The 15776-nt window shown below is 35.1% G+C and overlaps 1 protein-coding gene across 1 annotated transcript; it reads left to right on the top strand.

Moving 5' to 3' along the window:
* Positions 1–8267: 8267 nt before the first annotated feature.
* LOC149933570 (uncharacterized) lies at positions 8268–8825 on the top strand. The gene has a single exon (XM_090157338.1). The coding sequence runs from the start codon at positions 8268–8270 to the stop codon at positions 8823–8825; it is 558 nt and encodes a 185-aa protein (XP_090013464.1).
* The last annotated feature ends 6951 nt before the right edge of the window (positions 8826–15776 follow it).

The following is a 15776-nucleotide window of genomic DNA, read 5'->3' as shown; positions in this document are numbered from 1 at the left end:
CTATATGATTTATTTTCACTCCAATTTCTTGTGACCAGGAGCAAATAAGTGTTTACCCGTCTTTTCTAGTTAGCTAAATAACTTTGGCCACTTGTGTATTTGTTCGGAAATTGCGTTACGTAGGCTCCCGTGTTGCCATCCATTTATTCTTAGAATTATGAGATACGGCTCCAAAAAATGCTTTTCAATTTGATGGACAAGAGGCGGTTATTTCTTTAAACCTGTATTAGTAACATATTTTCCGATATGCCAAATTTTTTTTCACGCGTAACATGTAGCTTCACTGGCTGTGCCGATTTATTATCGTTCTGTGATTCAGTGTTTGCATTAGCTTTGGCTGCATAATGCTTCTGTTTTGACTTTGGCACTTATAGGACTGAAATGACCTATGTGGTTGTAACTTTGCTTAACGCCATTTCGATCGAAAAATATTTCCGTTGCTACTGTTCTTTTTACGAAGCAATCCCTTTTGTTCTATCTAGACCTGTTCACTTTGCTTGCTCATAGTGATTGATTTTTTTAAGTGAGGTCGTTGTCCAATTGCAGGCGTTCGGATAAGGTTTTGTCTCTTATTACAACTACTATACGGTCACAAATCATCTCATCGTATATGTCTCCATATTTGCAATGTTACATTGTTCCGTTGTTTCCCCTTCTTGCTGTCCTCGAAAGTTAAATTTCGCTCGTTCGTATGTTCTGTTTCGTTTGACAATGTAATGCTTTTCAAACTTGTCTAAAACATATTTATATATTGCTTCTTAATCAGCGTTGAGATTGAATGACTGGAAAATAACTTCCACTACATCATAATTCCGTCGAATTGAGATAAATTCAGAAAATTGTCACGGAGACTCTTCGAAAATTAAGAAAAATTAAACTTTTCTAGTTTTAGACCATTATTTTTGGTCGACTTCGACTACGGAGTGACATAGACAAGAGCGATTTTCGAATCGCACATCATAATTATTTTTCCACTCTTAATTAATTTTGTATATAATCTCTTAACGTTAATAGTTTATTCTGGATAAACTTTGCGTACATTTTTTTGTTATGATGTTTCGTAAAAACATGAATTCTAAATTTATTTTAATGTCTGTCCCTTCTTAGCCGTAAAGCTAACAAGAATAAACACTGTTTTTTCAGATCGTAGAACTGGTTTTTGTATAATGTATGTCCCTTTTTCAGAAGGAGAAAAAAGATTAAAGGGTAAGAAATAATATTTATTTAGGTTAAACCAAATTGGTTTCATATGAAAACACTGTTTAGAACAGCGAAGACTTAACGAAGTATTTGATTTATAGTCAAATTTAAAGATAATTCATAAATAATACAAAATCTAGTTGCAAATTGAGTTTGTGCAATAAAATAATTAGCTATTTGACCTGTATGTAATTGTAATTTTGTTATTCCTGGCTATTTCGTTCTTAATTAATCGTTAAGACTTGGATGCTTTTCTATACTTTGATTATTGATAAGTGATGACAGCGATGAGGCCAGTGTAATGTTTAACGACGCGCATATGAACCTATCGGGCGTGAGTTCGAATCTCGTTCCGCAAATGCTTTTTATAAAAAATTTTCATTTTAAATTTACCTTCAGTCCGAACATTTTCTCTGCTTTTTATATGAAATAATTTATATTACTTAAATTATCTTGTCATTTTAATTTATTGGGCTCCCAACGCCATCTCGTTACAAAACAATTACTAAGAATTTTGGAATTGCTGTATTAATAGGTGTTTCTATAAAATACGTGAGGTCACGTGTAAATGTTTTTTCTACGTCACTATCTTAAGATATTGAAGATAGAGAGCGCGCGCTGGAGTAGATAAAGATTTTGGTATTTGAAGTCGACGTGCGAAACGTACGTGCCAATAAAGCATTAAAAAGCTTAAGCTCGTGACGCGGGGAAAAACATTTTATACATTTAATTTTTTTATTGATTTATTTTATAGAAACACCTATTCTCTCCGTTGTTCCCCGGCCAGACGTGGGCAAAATTCTGAGTATTAAATAAACAGTGCGAATTCAAGTGTCGAAACTTTAAATACTTATAAGTAGAGTTATTAAAGACCGTGAGTTGAATCTTCGGATCTCTATGTGAGCAATCTCAATCTAAGCAAAACGAATCTCGCTCTCTCCTCGTTCGCTCTCTCTTCAGTGAGCGAGTATAATAGGTGAAAACTATTCGCCAGTCCTGAACCGTTCGGACTGTCCCGACGCAGACTATTCGCCGGATATAGAATTATCGGACAGTTCGGGAGCAGACTATTCGCTCTTAAGAACTGGTTTTCGGATCGTTCGGGACTGTCCGAGCAGTACTTGCTCGAGAGTAAGAACTGTAGTAGAATCAAAGGTCAGACTTCGTTAAATTCGTCTGCTTGTTTTTTTTTGCGTCTTAATTTCTAGAATCTAGAGATCAACACTTTTTTGTTTAAAATATAAAAATGGAGATAAACTTAGTTTTTAATTTTTAAAAGGTGTTATTTAGAAAAACAATATGGTTCACCTAAAAATATAGGTGGCCGCTGGGTTTTCCTCGGAGAAGGTAATTACTATTATATGTATCTTAATTTTAACTTAAAATTTAAAATGTGTTATTTCATTTTTACAGATGGTATAGTTTATCAAATTAAAGACATTACTTTCGATATAAGCAAATTACCCTGTGAATACCCTTCTAAAAATGAGGATGGCGAAGATGTTTGTTTGATACTCTTGGATAGGGATAACGTTGAGAATTTTAGTGATTGCAGTCAAATAAATTCAAGCGAGAACATTGTGATAAATGAGAGCGAAAGCATTGTGATAAATTCAAATGGAAATGTATCTTCACCATTTAAAAGAGGAAAATTATGTGATAATGAAACTGTATGTATTTGCCGAAAATTCAATCAAAGCAACTATCAGCAAAGAGTGTGTGGCAGCTGATTTCAGAAGATATGGCTTTGCAAGTTTACAGCTTTACAGCTGCCAAAGTTGAAAATGGGTATATCATACATATTTTAATTACGCGTAAAATTAATTACTTAATTTTATATGATCATTTCTTATAGATGGAAAACTCTCGAAAGGGGATACAATAAGGCCAAAGAAATTAATAATTCTTCTGGGAGAGGAAGAGTTTCTTGTCAATTTGAAACGTTAGTGGAACATAGGTTTCAATTAATGTTAGATTATAGTTATTAAATGTTAGATTTCAGTGATTATTTTATGTTTTCATTAACAGGGAATTGGATGCAATTTTGTTGTCAAAACCAAATGTTACACCAGTGGGGATGAGAGGCCCTGGAAAAAAAATTAGGCAACAACAATTAAAAGATATTTTTAAAGAAAAGTACGAATATTTCTTTATTAGTGATGAGATAAAAACCAGTGATTTATTCAGTTCTAAGGCTACAACTTCTCAACAATCTCCTGATCAAGAATTTATAGATTCTGACAACGAACATGATTCCTTCCCCCAGAAAACACTTCTTGTCATAAATCCAAAGAAAAAGGAGATAGTGCTTTAGAAAATACAAATCGTGCCAAGACTAAAAGAAGGTTAACGGTTGCTCAAGAATGAAGAAAATTGAGGGAAGAGCTTCAAAACCGACACGATGAAAAAAAGAACTAAAGAAAAAACAAAAAAGATTAAGTTATGCAAAGAAAAATTAGATGTTCTGAAAAGCATTTTAGAAAAACTTTATGAATAACAAGAAAACGTTGGGTCATTTCATATATTTATAATTATAAAAGTACAAAAGTAATATATGAATTAAGCTTAGCCTGTACAAATGCAGTATTATATGAAATTAATTTTAACTTGAAAATAAATTTACTTTTAAATTCTTATTGTTTTATTATTATCCCATTGCTCATTATCAAGAAAATCTTGAGCAATTCTATTCCTCAGAGACACAGCTTTTGCTTTTCTTTTGGCTTCACTTTCATAGGCATTATCCTCTTAGTCACAATCACAATCTGAATCCGAACTATCATTTAATTCATGTAATTCGTTCAAATAATCTTCATCACTCAAGTTGTGGAGTACTGTGCAAGTTATTATAATATCACAGATGAGTTCGATGTCCCACAAATCTGTGCTTTTCACGAATGGAAATCTTTTCTTCAAATCCCCTATCGTATTCTCCATCCAAACCCTTATACGACTTAATTTTTTATTAAATACTTTCTGAACTAGAGTTAAATGTCCATTGTTTTTGAATGGTGTTAAGCAAAATTCCTCTAAAGGATAAGCACTATCTGCTAAAAGGTATCCATCTATAGAAAATACATTTCTTTCTAACTATACCCATCAATAAGTGAGATGAAGTTTTACCATTGCAGATTTCTTTAAGTTGAGGAAAAATAAAACTGTTGATGAACGCACGGGCATCATGGACTGTACCAGGATATCCTGTGAAAACGTTCACAATCTTCTTTTTAACCTCACAAATGATTTGAATCGTAATTCAATTGAAAAATAGACAAAGAAAATTTTCTTAATGAACAAAAGATTATTAATTAAAAATAAAACCTGCAAAGAATATTCCTTTTTATTTTGTGACCCCCGTTATGGGGGGGAAAGAAATTTTTGAGTTTACTCAATAGTGGAACAAATAGATGGTTAGCTACTAGTGCCCGTAAAGGCGGCATAGAACCATTCGACATTGCAGAGAGGTCTACGGGTAACCTCTCTGAAAGAGAAGTGGCGGAGAAAACTGTAAATCAGTCACTTAGTAGTGGTCGCAAAGGCGCGCTTACTGCTCCAAATCCCGAAGAGCAGTATCGGTTAACCTATAAAAATGTTCTGCGGAGAAAACGGAGAAAATAGATGAGGTTAGCTACTAGTACTTTTTAAAATAGTAGAGTCCGACGAAGTAACCTCTCTGTAAGAAAGTGGGGAGAAGAAGAAAATGAGAAACATTTACCTAGTAGTGGTGACAAAGTCGCACTTACAGGTTCAAATCACGCAGAGCAATATCGGTTAACTTTAATAACACGCCACGGAACGAGAGAGAAGAGAGAGTTTTTGCACCTGCTGCCGTCGGAAGGGGAAAATTCTGAAATTGTCTTCCCCCTTTTCGTAAAATGTTCAGCGTTAAGGCTCGCCAACGAAATGTGTACACAACACTGCGATAGCGTGATTAAAGGCCTGGTGTGGAACTTTCTTACCGAAGTCGTGTATTTGCCAGAAGTAATAAATAAGTGTGGCACTTTCTTATCGAAGCCGTGTATGGTCAGAAGTAATAAATAAAGGTGGCTTTTTTGTCGAAACCTTGTATGGTCAGTGTGTCAGAATTTATAGCCCGGTGTACCTAGTAACAGAGACCATACCACCGGAGGCCTATCATCATAGTGCCCTACGCCAGCGTCCACCTAACCCGGACAGGTGACAAATCCAGGCAGGGTAGTAGTACCCTACTACTGATGGTCGCATCTTTGACGCAAGCCACAGCAATGGATGGACCAATTCCCACTTCGCACATAGCAGTGGGATTAATATTGGATGCTGTAGCAACTCCAGCCGACACCCTACCTACGGAAGTAAAGAATCAAACCCTTTGGAGAGAGCTCATAAAGGGGAATGATGAGCACCCATCAGTCCAAGTAACCCGGCACAGCTGGCACCGGAGATCCTGGTGTCAATCCAAAAGGCCGGGAAACAGGACCGCCGTGCCCTCATACGGAGGCCCGCCGCCCCACAGTAGGCTACCCAATCCGCCGAGGCGGGCAGTTTGCACGGACCCTCTCCGTTAGCCTGAGCTGAAGCTAAGTATCCAGCCCAAACCTGACCATAGTTGGAGGTGGAGATAGGACCATTTGATCAGAGCTAACATCTCCCAGTGTGCCACCGCCCTTATGGGTTACAAGAGCCGGACCCCGACTCCCCGGTAAAGCCACCAGTTATTGCACACTCTAACCCATTTAGGGCCACCGTGTATGGTCAGAAGTAATAAATAAGTGAGGCTTTCTTAACGAAGTCGTGTATGGTCAGAAGTAATAAATAAGTGTGACACTTTCTTATCGAAGCCGTGTATGGTAATTTTTATCATAAATAATATATAATTTAATAACGTACCGATATTTAACGTTACCGATTTAGTTGTAGGCTTGCCGCTTGCTTAAAAGATAGGAGTCGTAATACTTTTGAGAGCTTTTAATAATAAATAATATATAATTTTCATAATTTTTCGGTATTTAACGTTAGCGATATCGTTGTAAGCTTGCTTAAAAGATCAGAGTCAATAAAACAAACATTCCTCAAAAACATTTACAGAGATTTTTACTCCAACCTTTAAAGAGCATTGTTATTGAACATTTAAGAATTTTTATTGTTTAAGAATTTAAACACTTCTACCACTAATTTTGTTGCGTTGGCCCTCTGTCACCTCTCTCTGCCTTACGATCTCGCTTCGGGCTCTTTTGTAGTTTCGCGGCGAGCTCCCGAAACTTCGCTTACTTCGGTAACTTTGCGCTGAGGCTCGCCCACTTAAGGTGTTTTCTTGCCTTTGCCCGTTATATGATCGGGCTGATCTTTCTCGGGAGCGGCCACGTGCGTTGAGCAACTCGGTATTGAGGTGACAGTACCTCTTCAAGTGGTTTGAGCTATCGCAAAAATAACACATTTTCTTTGCTAAAGAAATAAATTGTGTATATACTTATTAATAGAGATTAAGCAAACGCTCTAAAAGGTTCAACAGCATCGTTGTGAGCCACATGAAAAAATTTACCAAAACTATCACGATGCTGTCAAATGTTTTATTAAGTAACTTACCACGTTAAATGGTAATTGTTCTATCGTCCTCCTTTCTCTCCCTTTTGTTTCTCGCTCTGTTTTTAGACTTCTTCTTCCTCTCTTTCAGCTATTCTATGTTTATTTCCTGCTTCCGCTCTTTTAGCATGATATTCAGCTACCTTAGTGTACGTGATTTTCCTTGCTGCATTATGGGTATCAACATTTATCTTAAAACTCTTCTGCTATTCTCGGCCAGTTTGCTCATCGGCTCGACGTCGTAAGCGAAAGGCTTAGCAATATTACGCGTATTTTCAGGATTTAAAAACTTATGGAGAAAAATAACAGGTAAATAGTAATAAATATTTTCCAATATATCTTTGAAAGTGTAGTTTTTAATCAAAATAAATTATTAACAGATGTTTAGAAACCCCCAAAAAGGGAGGAACAAGATGCTGTGGGGTAGGTTGTGGCAAAACCAGTTACAACAGCAAGGGAAGTGTTCATTTGTTCCCAAGATATATAAAATAGAAAGAGGAATGGAATACAAGGGTCCAGTCTGCACCTCAAGAGTTCAAAACTTAATACAAATTCAAAGGAAAATTTTCAAGCTCGATGCCCTCACCAACTAGCAAAATCTGTGGACACCACTTCAATATATCCGGAACAAAAGGATATGATGATGTTTTGCCACGCTATTTCCCTTGGAAGATATTTGATCATTTGGTTTTAAAGCCTTTTAAAGGTTGGTAATAATTAACTCTTACGCATATATTGTAACTTCTCACCTGTTTGTTTCTTATACAGAACACCTTCGTGAGAACTATCTTATATTACCACCGGGGGTAACCTTGTCTCTTGGAGCTAATGTAGCTATTAATAACAACGTTGAAAAGCCATCACCAAATAAATTAAACACGAATGAAGAAAAATCAGCCACCCATTTTGAACATCCATATGTAATAAAGGACCATTACTCGGCAATTATAAGTGAACAAGCTGCACAAATTAAACAGTTGTTACTTGAAAACAGTGAACTAAAAAAGAAGGTATCAACTCTAGAAAGGAACCACGAAGGAACCTTGAGTGAATTAACCAACAAATGTAAACAATATATAAATCTCGAGATTCAGTTTGAAGTGTACAAAGCTACGAACAAGTCTTTCAGTGTTCTGAATGTCTTAGATGATGAGAAAAAGCTACAATTCTATACAGGCTTTGAAACCAAAGAAAAATATATGGGTTTTTTTAAGTTTGTGATGGCTGGCTATGCTGAAGCCCGTGAGAAATTAAAAGGGGGAAATGCTACCGTACTTGAAGACATCAAAAATTCCAAAAGTGGAAAACAATTTTCTATTCCCGAAATTGATCAACTATTTCTTGTGCTGTGTAGGTTACGTGTAGGATTACTGGAAACTGATTTAGGTTATCGCTACGGTGTCAGTTGTTCGACTATAAGTCGAATTTTTACGTTCTGGGTTGATTTCTTGGAAAACACACTGAGCCAGGTGCCAATTTGGCCAAAAAGAGAAATTGTGTCAAGGTATATGCCTAAATCCTTTAAAGAATATCCTACTACAAGGATCATACTCGATGCGACAGAGTTTTTCATTGAAAACCCATCGGATTTCCGTGTGCAGTGTGACACGTATTCATCATATAAGTCACACAATACAACGAAAGGTCTCATAGGTATAACACCTAATGGGTTTATCAGTGTTGTGTCGGACCTTGCACCTGGTCGTATCTCCGATAAAGAGATAACCTATCATTCGGGGCTTCTTGATAAATTTGAAAGGGGAGACTCAGTTATGGCAGATCGAGGGTTTGTAATTAAAGAGATGTTAGAAGAAATAGGGGTTGCATTAAATATCCCACCATTTTTAGATGGTGCAGACCAGTTAAATTTAGAAAAAGAAATTGCAACCCGAAACATTGCAAGCATTAGAATCCATGTAGAAAGGGTGATTAGGAGAGTTAAATCATTTCGGTTATTGAAATTTTTATTCCCAAACAACATGCACGATAAGCTAGATAAAATCTGGAAAATAAGTTGTTATTTAGTTAATTTTATAGGCGACCCCTTGCTCGATAAGAGTCCTTAGTATCATTTAAAATAATTTTATTGTAAAACCCTATTACCACAAATCAATTTATTTCAAATTCATCGTAATGAAATTTAATATTCATAACTTCGGGTACATTTTGAGCTTATATAGTAATTAAGCACTATTTAAAATTAAACAAACCCCAATCACGTTTTAGGAATATTAAGTTGAGGTATATGTAGGAGCTTTTATAAGTTCAGATACTTGTAGGAACTTTTATACCTTAATTATGACAATACATGTAAATTTTTCTAGAAAAATTACTATTAAAAAATTTGTATTAACATCACAAGTAAATTGTTTTCACAAAATGTCTAATGTAATTTTGATAAATTTCATGGAAAAATGACTTAAAAATTTTATATTCTTATCACAAGTTCAATCTTTTTTCACAAAGTGGCTAAAATAAAAACTAGATATTTTAGGCAACATTTCACTTTCCCATAAATCTTTGTCAAAATAAATTATTTCGGTATAAAAATCTTTTCCGGAGTACACTAGCACATCGCACCACTTGAGGCAGGTCACAGCTAATTGCCCCATAATTTGAAAGTAATATTTGTGCGTATGGGAAAATTTAATAACTCCATTTTGTTCCCTAATGAAAACTGGTTTTAACTGTTGAACTGCTTCTTTTACAGTCAACCCCAGTTCTTTGGCTTTGGCTAAGGTTTTAATTTCCATTAACCCCCATTCATTGATATTACTATCAAAGATCAGTCTATCAGGGGAAGCACCAATAAAGGGTAAACCTGGATTTACGCAAAATCCAACAAGCACTATTTTAGTAATATTTTTATGAAAGGCAGCAAACATTTGAGTGGCTGGCTCTTCACAATTTAAACCTTCGGCCATATACTGACTAGAAATTTTTTTGTCATTTTTAACGGACTTCAAAAATGCATCATTTACTACCTTTTTTCTTCGGTATATTGGCCCAAAATGAGAAGCGGTTATTCTTTCCAGTCTTGCATTTTCCCATAATTTTGTACCAGACTGTAACCTGGTTCTCTCTTCTAATTCCCAAGAATCTGATAATGTTAATTTAAGGCCATCCAATGATATTCCCGTCACAAGTTCAAGCTCTTGCGTGTTAAATCCTTTCATTTCAATTTCATATTGAGGGACTTGAATTCTGTCTTCATTTTCTTTTGGAGAATCTTCGTCGTAAAATCGGTAACTAATACAAGTTTCAGGTTTTCTGGATAGCTCAGGCTTAAAGTTATGTGTCTTAATAATGTCTGAAAACATAGGTGTTAAGCTTGAGTCTTTCGATAAGCTCTTCAAACTACTTTCTTGAACTTGAACAAAAGTTAAAGCTAAATTAGCTTTTCTTTTATATAAGTATTCTCTTTGGTTTTTCTCCTTTTTATTAGGATCATTTTTATCAAAGTATAAACTGGAAAATCTCATTGGGGTTTGGTTTGCATTTTGAGATTTTAAACTTGGGGCATTCCAAATACATTTTTTATCCGCGCACGACTTATCATTGTCATTCTGAACTGTTTCTTCTACTATATACTTGTTTCCGCAGTTTATATTGTCAAGAATAACAAATAAAACTGCTATTACATGGCAGCATGTACCTCCTACCCCAGTTTTACAATCACAATAGCCGCCTGAAATAGCCTTGGAGTACTCAATCCAGACTACAGGATTGTACATTTTATGCAGGCTATAAGATGATTGCATCAAAACTTTTGCCCAAATATAATGAACTACGATATTGCGCACTTTTCTTGATTTAGCCATTCTATACCCTTTCACATAATGTTTATCAGCCTTATGTTTATTTTTAAGAGCGATAATATCTTGCTCACTGAATGTTTTAGGAAATTTGCTTAGTTGCTTGGTCCAATTTCCAGTTGGAATAATTGGTTTTTTAATTTCACTATTCATTTCTAAAGTAAACAATTACCCTTGGATTAATCCAATGATTCTGTAGGCTCATCAGATACAAGGCTTAGGAAGAAATTCAAAGTGGTTCTACAAATAGAAGTTAATTTTAATACTTTACACGTTAAAACTTTAATGGATAGCATACAAATAAATACAATACCTGATTTAAATCTTTAAGTAGGCCATTTTCATTACATTATCCAAATATTAATCAACGTGCAGCCAGATACGTGTTAACAACAATAGGAACTAGAGCAGACGATATTATTTTAAAAATTCCAAGCGACTCTGGGTAAAATGTTATTTCCCATAATTCCCGGTCTAGTTCTAGACTAGGCCACCAGGTGTAGTATTCAAACGATAAAGATCTATTGACTCTTTTCAATATGTTTCTAACACTATTTTGCGTAACGTTAAAGCTGTCAGAAGTATCATTAAATGATACATGTCGATGCCCAACAAACCACAGAAATACTAACAAATGTTTTTCTGGGGTAATAACAAGCCTTCCACCACCTATTAAAAGGCATACTTCATTATGTTTGATATTTGCATTTACAAGTACATGTATTACAACATTTAATAAAACAATTGTTATTAATTTAATTACCTTGAAGAGGCATCCCTGGATAATAATCAGAGCTTTCAAACTTCTTTACTAGATCATCGTATATGTTAGGCCTAATCCTAAACATACTTTTAAACTCTACAGAGTGATACCCTCTAACAATTATCTCGTCATAATGCAAAATGCTCATTCTAAAATTTCTGGTGGTACTTATTCTTGCGATCACTTCCATTTCATCATCAGATGATGATTCTGAGCTTGAATTGTCTGAATTTAGTAAGTCCAGTAATGCACCCATTACAGTCGCCATTTTCAATTTTTATCTATTTAAATTTTTTTTAATCTTGAATCCCCAAGACAGACTATGCGTACACCAATCCCGAACAGTCCGGGACTTTTTGTTAACGTCACATCATAATCCTGAACAGTACTTTGAGCAGTCCCAGACTGGCAGATAGTTTTCACCTAATATATCACAACGACCGCTAGTGGTATGGGACGGCGGTTTGGTCGCCGTGCGTAGTGATGTCAGCTGCGTAAGACGGCATGGCCTGGAATACAATTTTGAAGCTTCGTGGCACTTCATAGCTTCTTGTAAATTTTTATTTATCTACGAGACTTAATGTAAATAAGGATGCGGAACTAGGATTCTTCCTGAAACATTCCTTCTATTCGTATTGTGGACCAATAGTGCTGGGGGATTTTAATCTGCTGAGTGTTGAATGGGAAGCATTTTAGAACGAAAACCGAAGGTTCTACACTAAAGCCAAATCCGATATTATCTTTGGCCCCTAATTATTTTAAACTTAATTAAAAAAACCCAAACACGTAACTTTGTTTCGTTAATTAAATTAAAGTTACCGTGAACCCCATTTACCAGGTGTTAAAGAAGGTACATATCACCCCGCCTTTCCTATAACGTCTCACGAAATTCTGGACACTCATATCGACCTTACTAGACTACATACTCATATTTTGAAATAGAGACTATTTTTCATTATTGAGGCACTTGAGTAAAATAGACTGGATGCCGTTGCACGACGCTAGCGATGTCAACAACCTACGAATTTAAAATATTTTAAATTATCTGTTAATAAATAAATATGGATACAATAAGGATATTTTTAATAATATTTTTTTAAATAAATGAAGTAAAACTAAATGTATAAGCTAGTTCACGTTTTTTAATTTTTGAACATCGAATTTTAACCTTACATAATTTTAAGTAATTTATTCTTTATACAAAGGATTCTTTATAAACAGGATGAGAAAAACGAGGGAAACCACCTGAGGATCAAGTTACACTATAAAGGCATAATAATCTTGATTCGACAATCTCAAGGACACATTTCATTCTTTTCAAAATGGCGCTTTACGATATTACGTAGTCGCGTAGTATTTTCAAATATTTAAGATTAAGTTTTAATTATAATACGTTTTATTATTATTATTTGATTTTTTTTAATTATGGGTAATAGTAAACGTTGTGTCAATTCATTACTTTACCAAGGCCTAAGAAAGATATGATTAAGGGAAAAAAAGGGTGGCCACTTGAGGAAGAATCGATTTGGATTTATTTAGTAAGGTCCTTACATTTTGTGGGAGGAAAAGGGCCAAAGAAAGATCACCCAGACCCAATAGAATTTAAAGTAACTACATTCACTCTGAAGCTGATGGTACGTAACAGTTTTTACATTAGCCAATCTCTCACAGATTCCCTTTTTTCTGATTGAATTATTTTTAATTCGGTTACAATACTAGCTCCAGCTATGAAGAATTTGTTTCTGTATCCCCGAACCAATCGTGATAGAAGATAGTGAAATTAGTTATCACACTTCTAATGCTCAAATCAAGCTAGATTTTTTGGATTTAGAAGACGTAGTGCAAAACGGGAAACATGATGCTGATAAGAAAATAGAACAAAATAGACTTAGACTAGAAAATCTAGATGTTAGCGCTAGGCCGAATAATTTGCTTCTCAAAGGTATTGATGATAAAGAGACTGAAAGTACACAAAGCTTTTCTTAAAAAATAATGTATTTCTTTGAAAATAAATTGGATATAAAGATACTAATTAAATAAAGCCAGGTGTACAGAAAATGCCCCCATAATCGGGGAAAAAAATAGACATATATAATCTTTAGAACCGAAACGTACGATGATAAAATACAAAATCTAAAAAATAGCACTAAACTAAAAGGTACTAACATTTATATGGAGCACGATTTTACACTAATAAAAAAAGTCAGCTAGGCTAGGCTAATACCCAAGGCACCACCTTAGGCCTAAGTCGTCAAGCGACTTTTGAAGCCATTAATTCAGGTGGCCGGGTTACAATACGTAGGAGGGTGGTGGCAAGCCCTGCATGCCACGCGTTCGAGCCAACAGCTCCCTACACTAACTATTACCGTTAACCTCAACAACTTTTTACGGAAGGGGAAACCGAAGATCTCGAGGGAAAACCCCTTAAACCAGTGGGGAAAGAACTTGCAAACTCAACGCAGAAGGAGTTGTTCCGAGTTTTCACCCAGTGCCACAAGCAGGGATCGAGCCCGACTCCTCTTGCTGCGAAGCGAAAGTGCTAATCACTCCGCCACCACACCCTTCCCGGGGTAAATATAATCTTCGCGCCTTTTTGCGAAAAATAAAGCACCAGAAAAATTTGAAAAATTCTTAAAAATGTTGGGTTAAATGATTTTGGTTATTTCATTTTTAACTACTTTTTATGTCCAAAATAACCCAATTGTAGTTGAAAATCTTGAAGTACAAAATTTGGGTCAAACAAAATTAGGTTGTTTTTAAGATAATATTATAGCAACCCAAAATTGGGTCATACTATCAAATTTAAAGTTCCCACGCGACAAAGACGATATGAGCATCTTTTATGTGTCCATCGAACTGGTAGTCTATGGATGATTCTTGCACCGTCTGCATTCCAGTGGGATCAAATTTTTCAATGGATGTTTTTGTGGAAACCAAATTGAATGAGTGATCTCTTATAAAGTTCAAGGAAAATTTCATAAGTAAGATTATTTATTTTTTATTGTTTTTTTCTCTTAATCTATAACACTTTTAACAACAATAATTTTGTTAGTAAAATTTTTGGAAATAGGGTGTCCGAGTGTACTACCGTCAATTTCTGAAAGTAGTTGTCTACGTGACAATTTTCTGAATTTCTCACAATGTGAGAATGAAAATTGTCACGGAGACTCTTCGACAATTATGATGTTTCGTAAAAACATGAACTCTAAATTTATTTTAATGTCTGTCCCTTCTTAGCCGTAACACTTACAAGAATAAACACTGTTTTTTCAGTTCGTAGAACTAGTTTTTGTATAATGTATGTCCCTTTTTCAGAAGGAGAAAAAAGATTAAATGGAACGTAATAATATTTATTTAGGTGAAACCAAATTGGTTTCATATGAAAACACTGTTTAGAACAGCGAAGACTTAACGAAGTATTTAATTTCTAGTCAAATTTAAAGATAATTCATAAATAAAACAAAATCTAGTTGCAAATTGAGTTTGTGCAATAAAATAATAAGCGATTTGACCTGTATGTAATTGTAATTTTGTTATTTCTGGCTATTTCGTTCTCAATTAATCGTTAAGATTTGTATATTTTTTTATTGTTGATGATAGGGAAGAGGCAAGTCTAAAGTTTAAGGACGGGCATATGAATCTAACGGGCGTGAGTTGAAATCTCGCTTCCGATAATATCTTTTATTAATTTTTTTCATTTTAATTTTATTTTCAGTTTGAACATTTTCTCTGCTTTTTATGTCAAATAATTTATATTACTTAATTTCCTCAAATAATTTTACTTTAATTCCTCGAATTCATTCTCTTGTCATTTTAATTCATTTTGGGCTCCCAACGCCATCTCGTTACAAAAAAATTACTAAGAATTTTGGAATTGCTGTATTTGTTCTCTGCGCTGTGCCCCGGCGCCTTTCCCTGGTACGTTCTAATCGGTGACATCGGTTTCCTACTGTACGCTTTGACGCGTTTCCGGTTTTGACGTCACGATAGTCATCGGTTACTCACCGAAGTCATCGGCTGGAAGACTCGGTTTTTCCGATGACTGACGTCATTACTGACGTAAAACTACTATAAAAGCTACGCCATTTTAAAATACCGATGACTGAATAAAAGCGTTCAGCAACTTACGACGTCATTATGACGAAAAAGCTCATCGGTGGAAAATATCAAATTCATCGTATTCCCTCTCTCCCTTCTCTGAGAATGGAACTTCTCCGTTTCCCCCTTTACCCCGTTTCCACTCCCCAAGTAGCCGGGAATTTGCTAAGAGCGTCGCCGAAAAAATTGAATTTCATTAAACTAATGATTAAGCACTTAAAAAACCCAATTAAAACGAAACATTTAAAAGGCACAAGGTTTCGACGTCAGGAATCCTGTGGTGGTTTTAGATTTCGCCTAGGACAAATAGTTTTAGAGATATAAAAATAACAAGCAATGCA

The sequence above is a fragment of the Leiobunum rupestre genome, chromosome 8, assembly GCF_980474605.1.
Source record: "Leiobunum rupestre chromosome 8, qqLeiRupe1.1.hap1, whole genome shotgun sequence".
Classification (NCBI taxonomy): domain Eukaryota; kingdom Metazoa; phylum Arthropoda; class Arachnida; order Opiliones; family Sclerosomatidae; genus Leiobunum; species Leiobunum rupestre.
The sequence above is the reverse complement of the archived record's forward strand: the minus strand, read 5'-3'. Positions and strand labels throughout refer to the sequence as shown.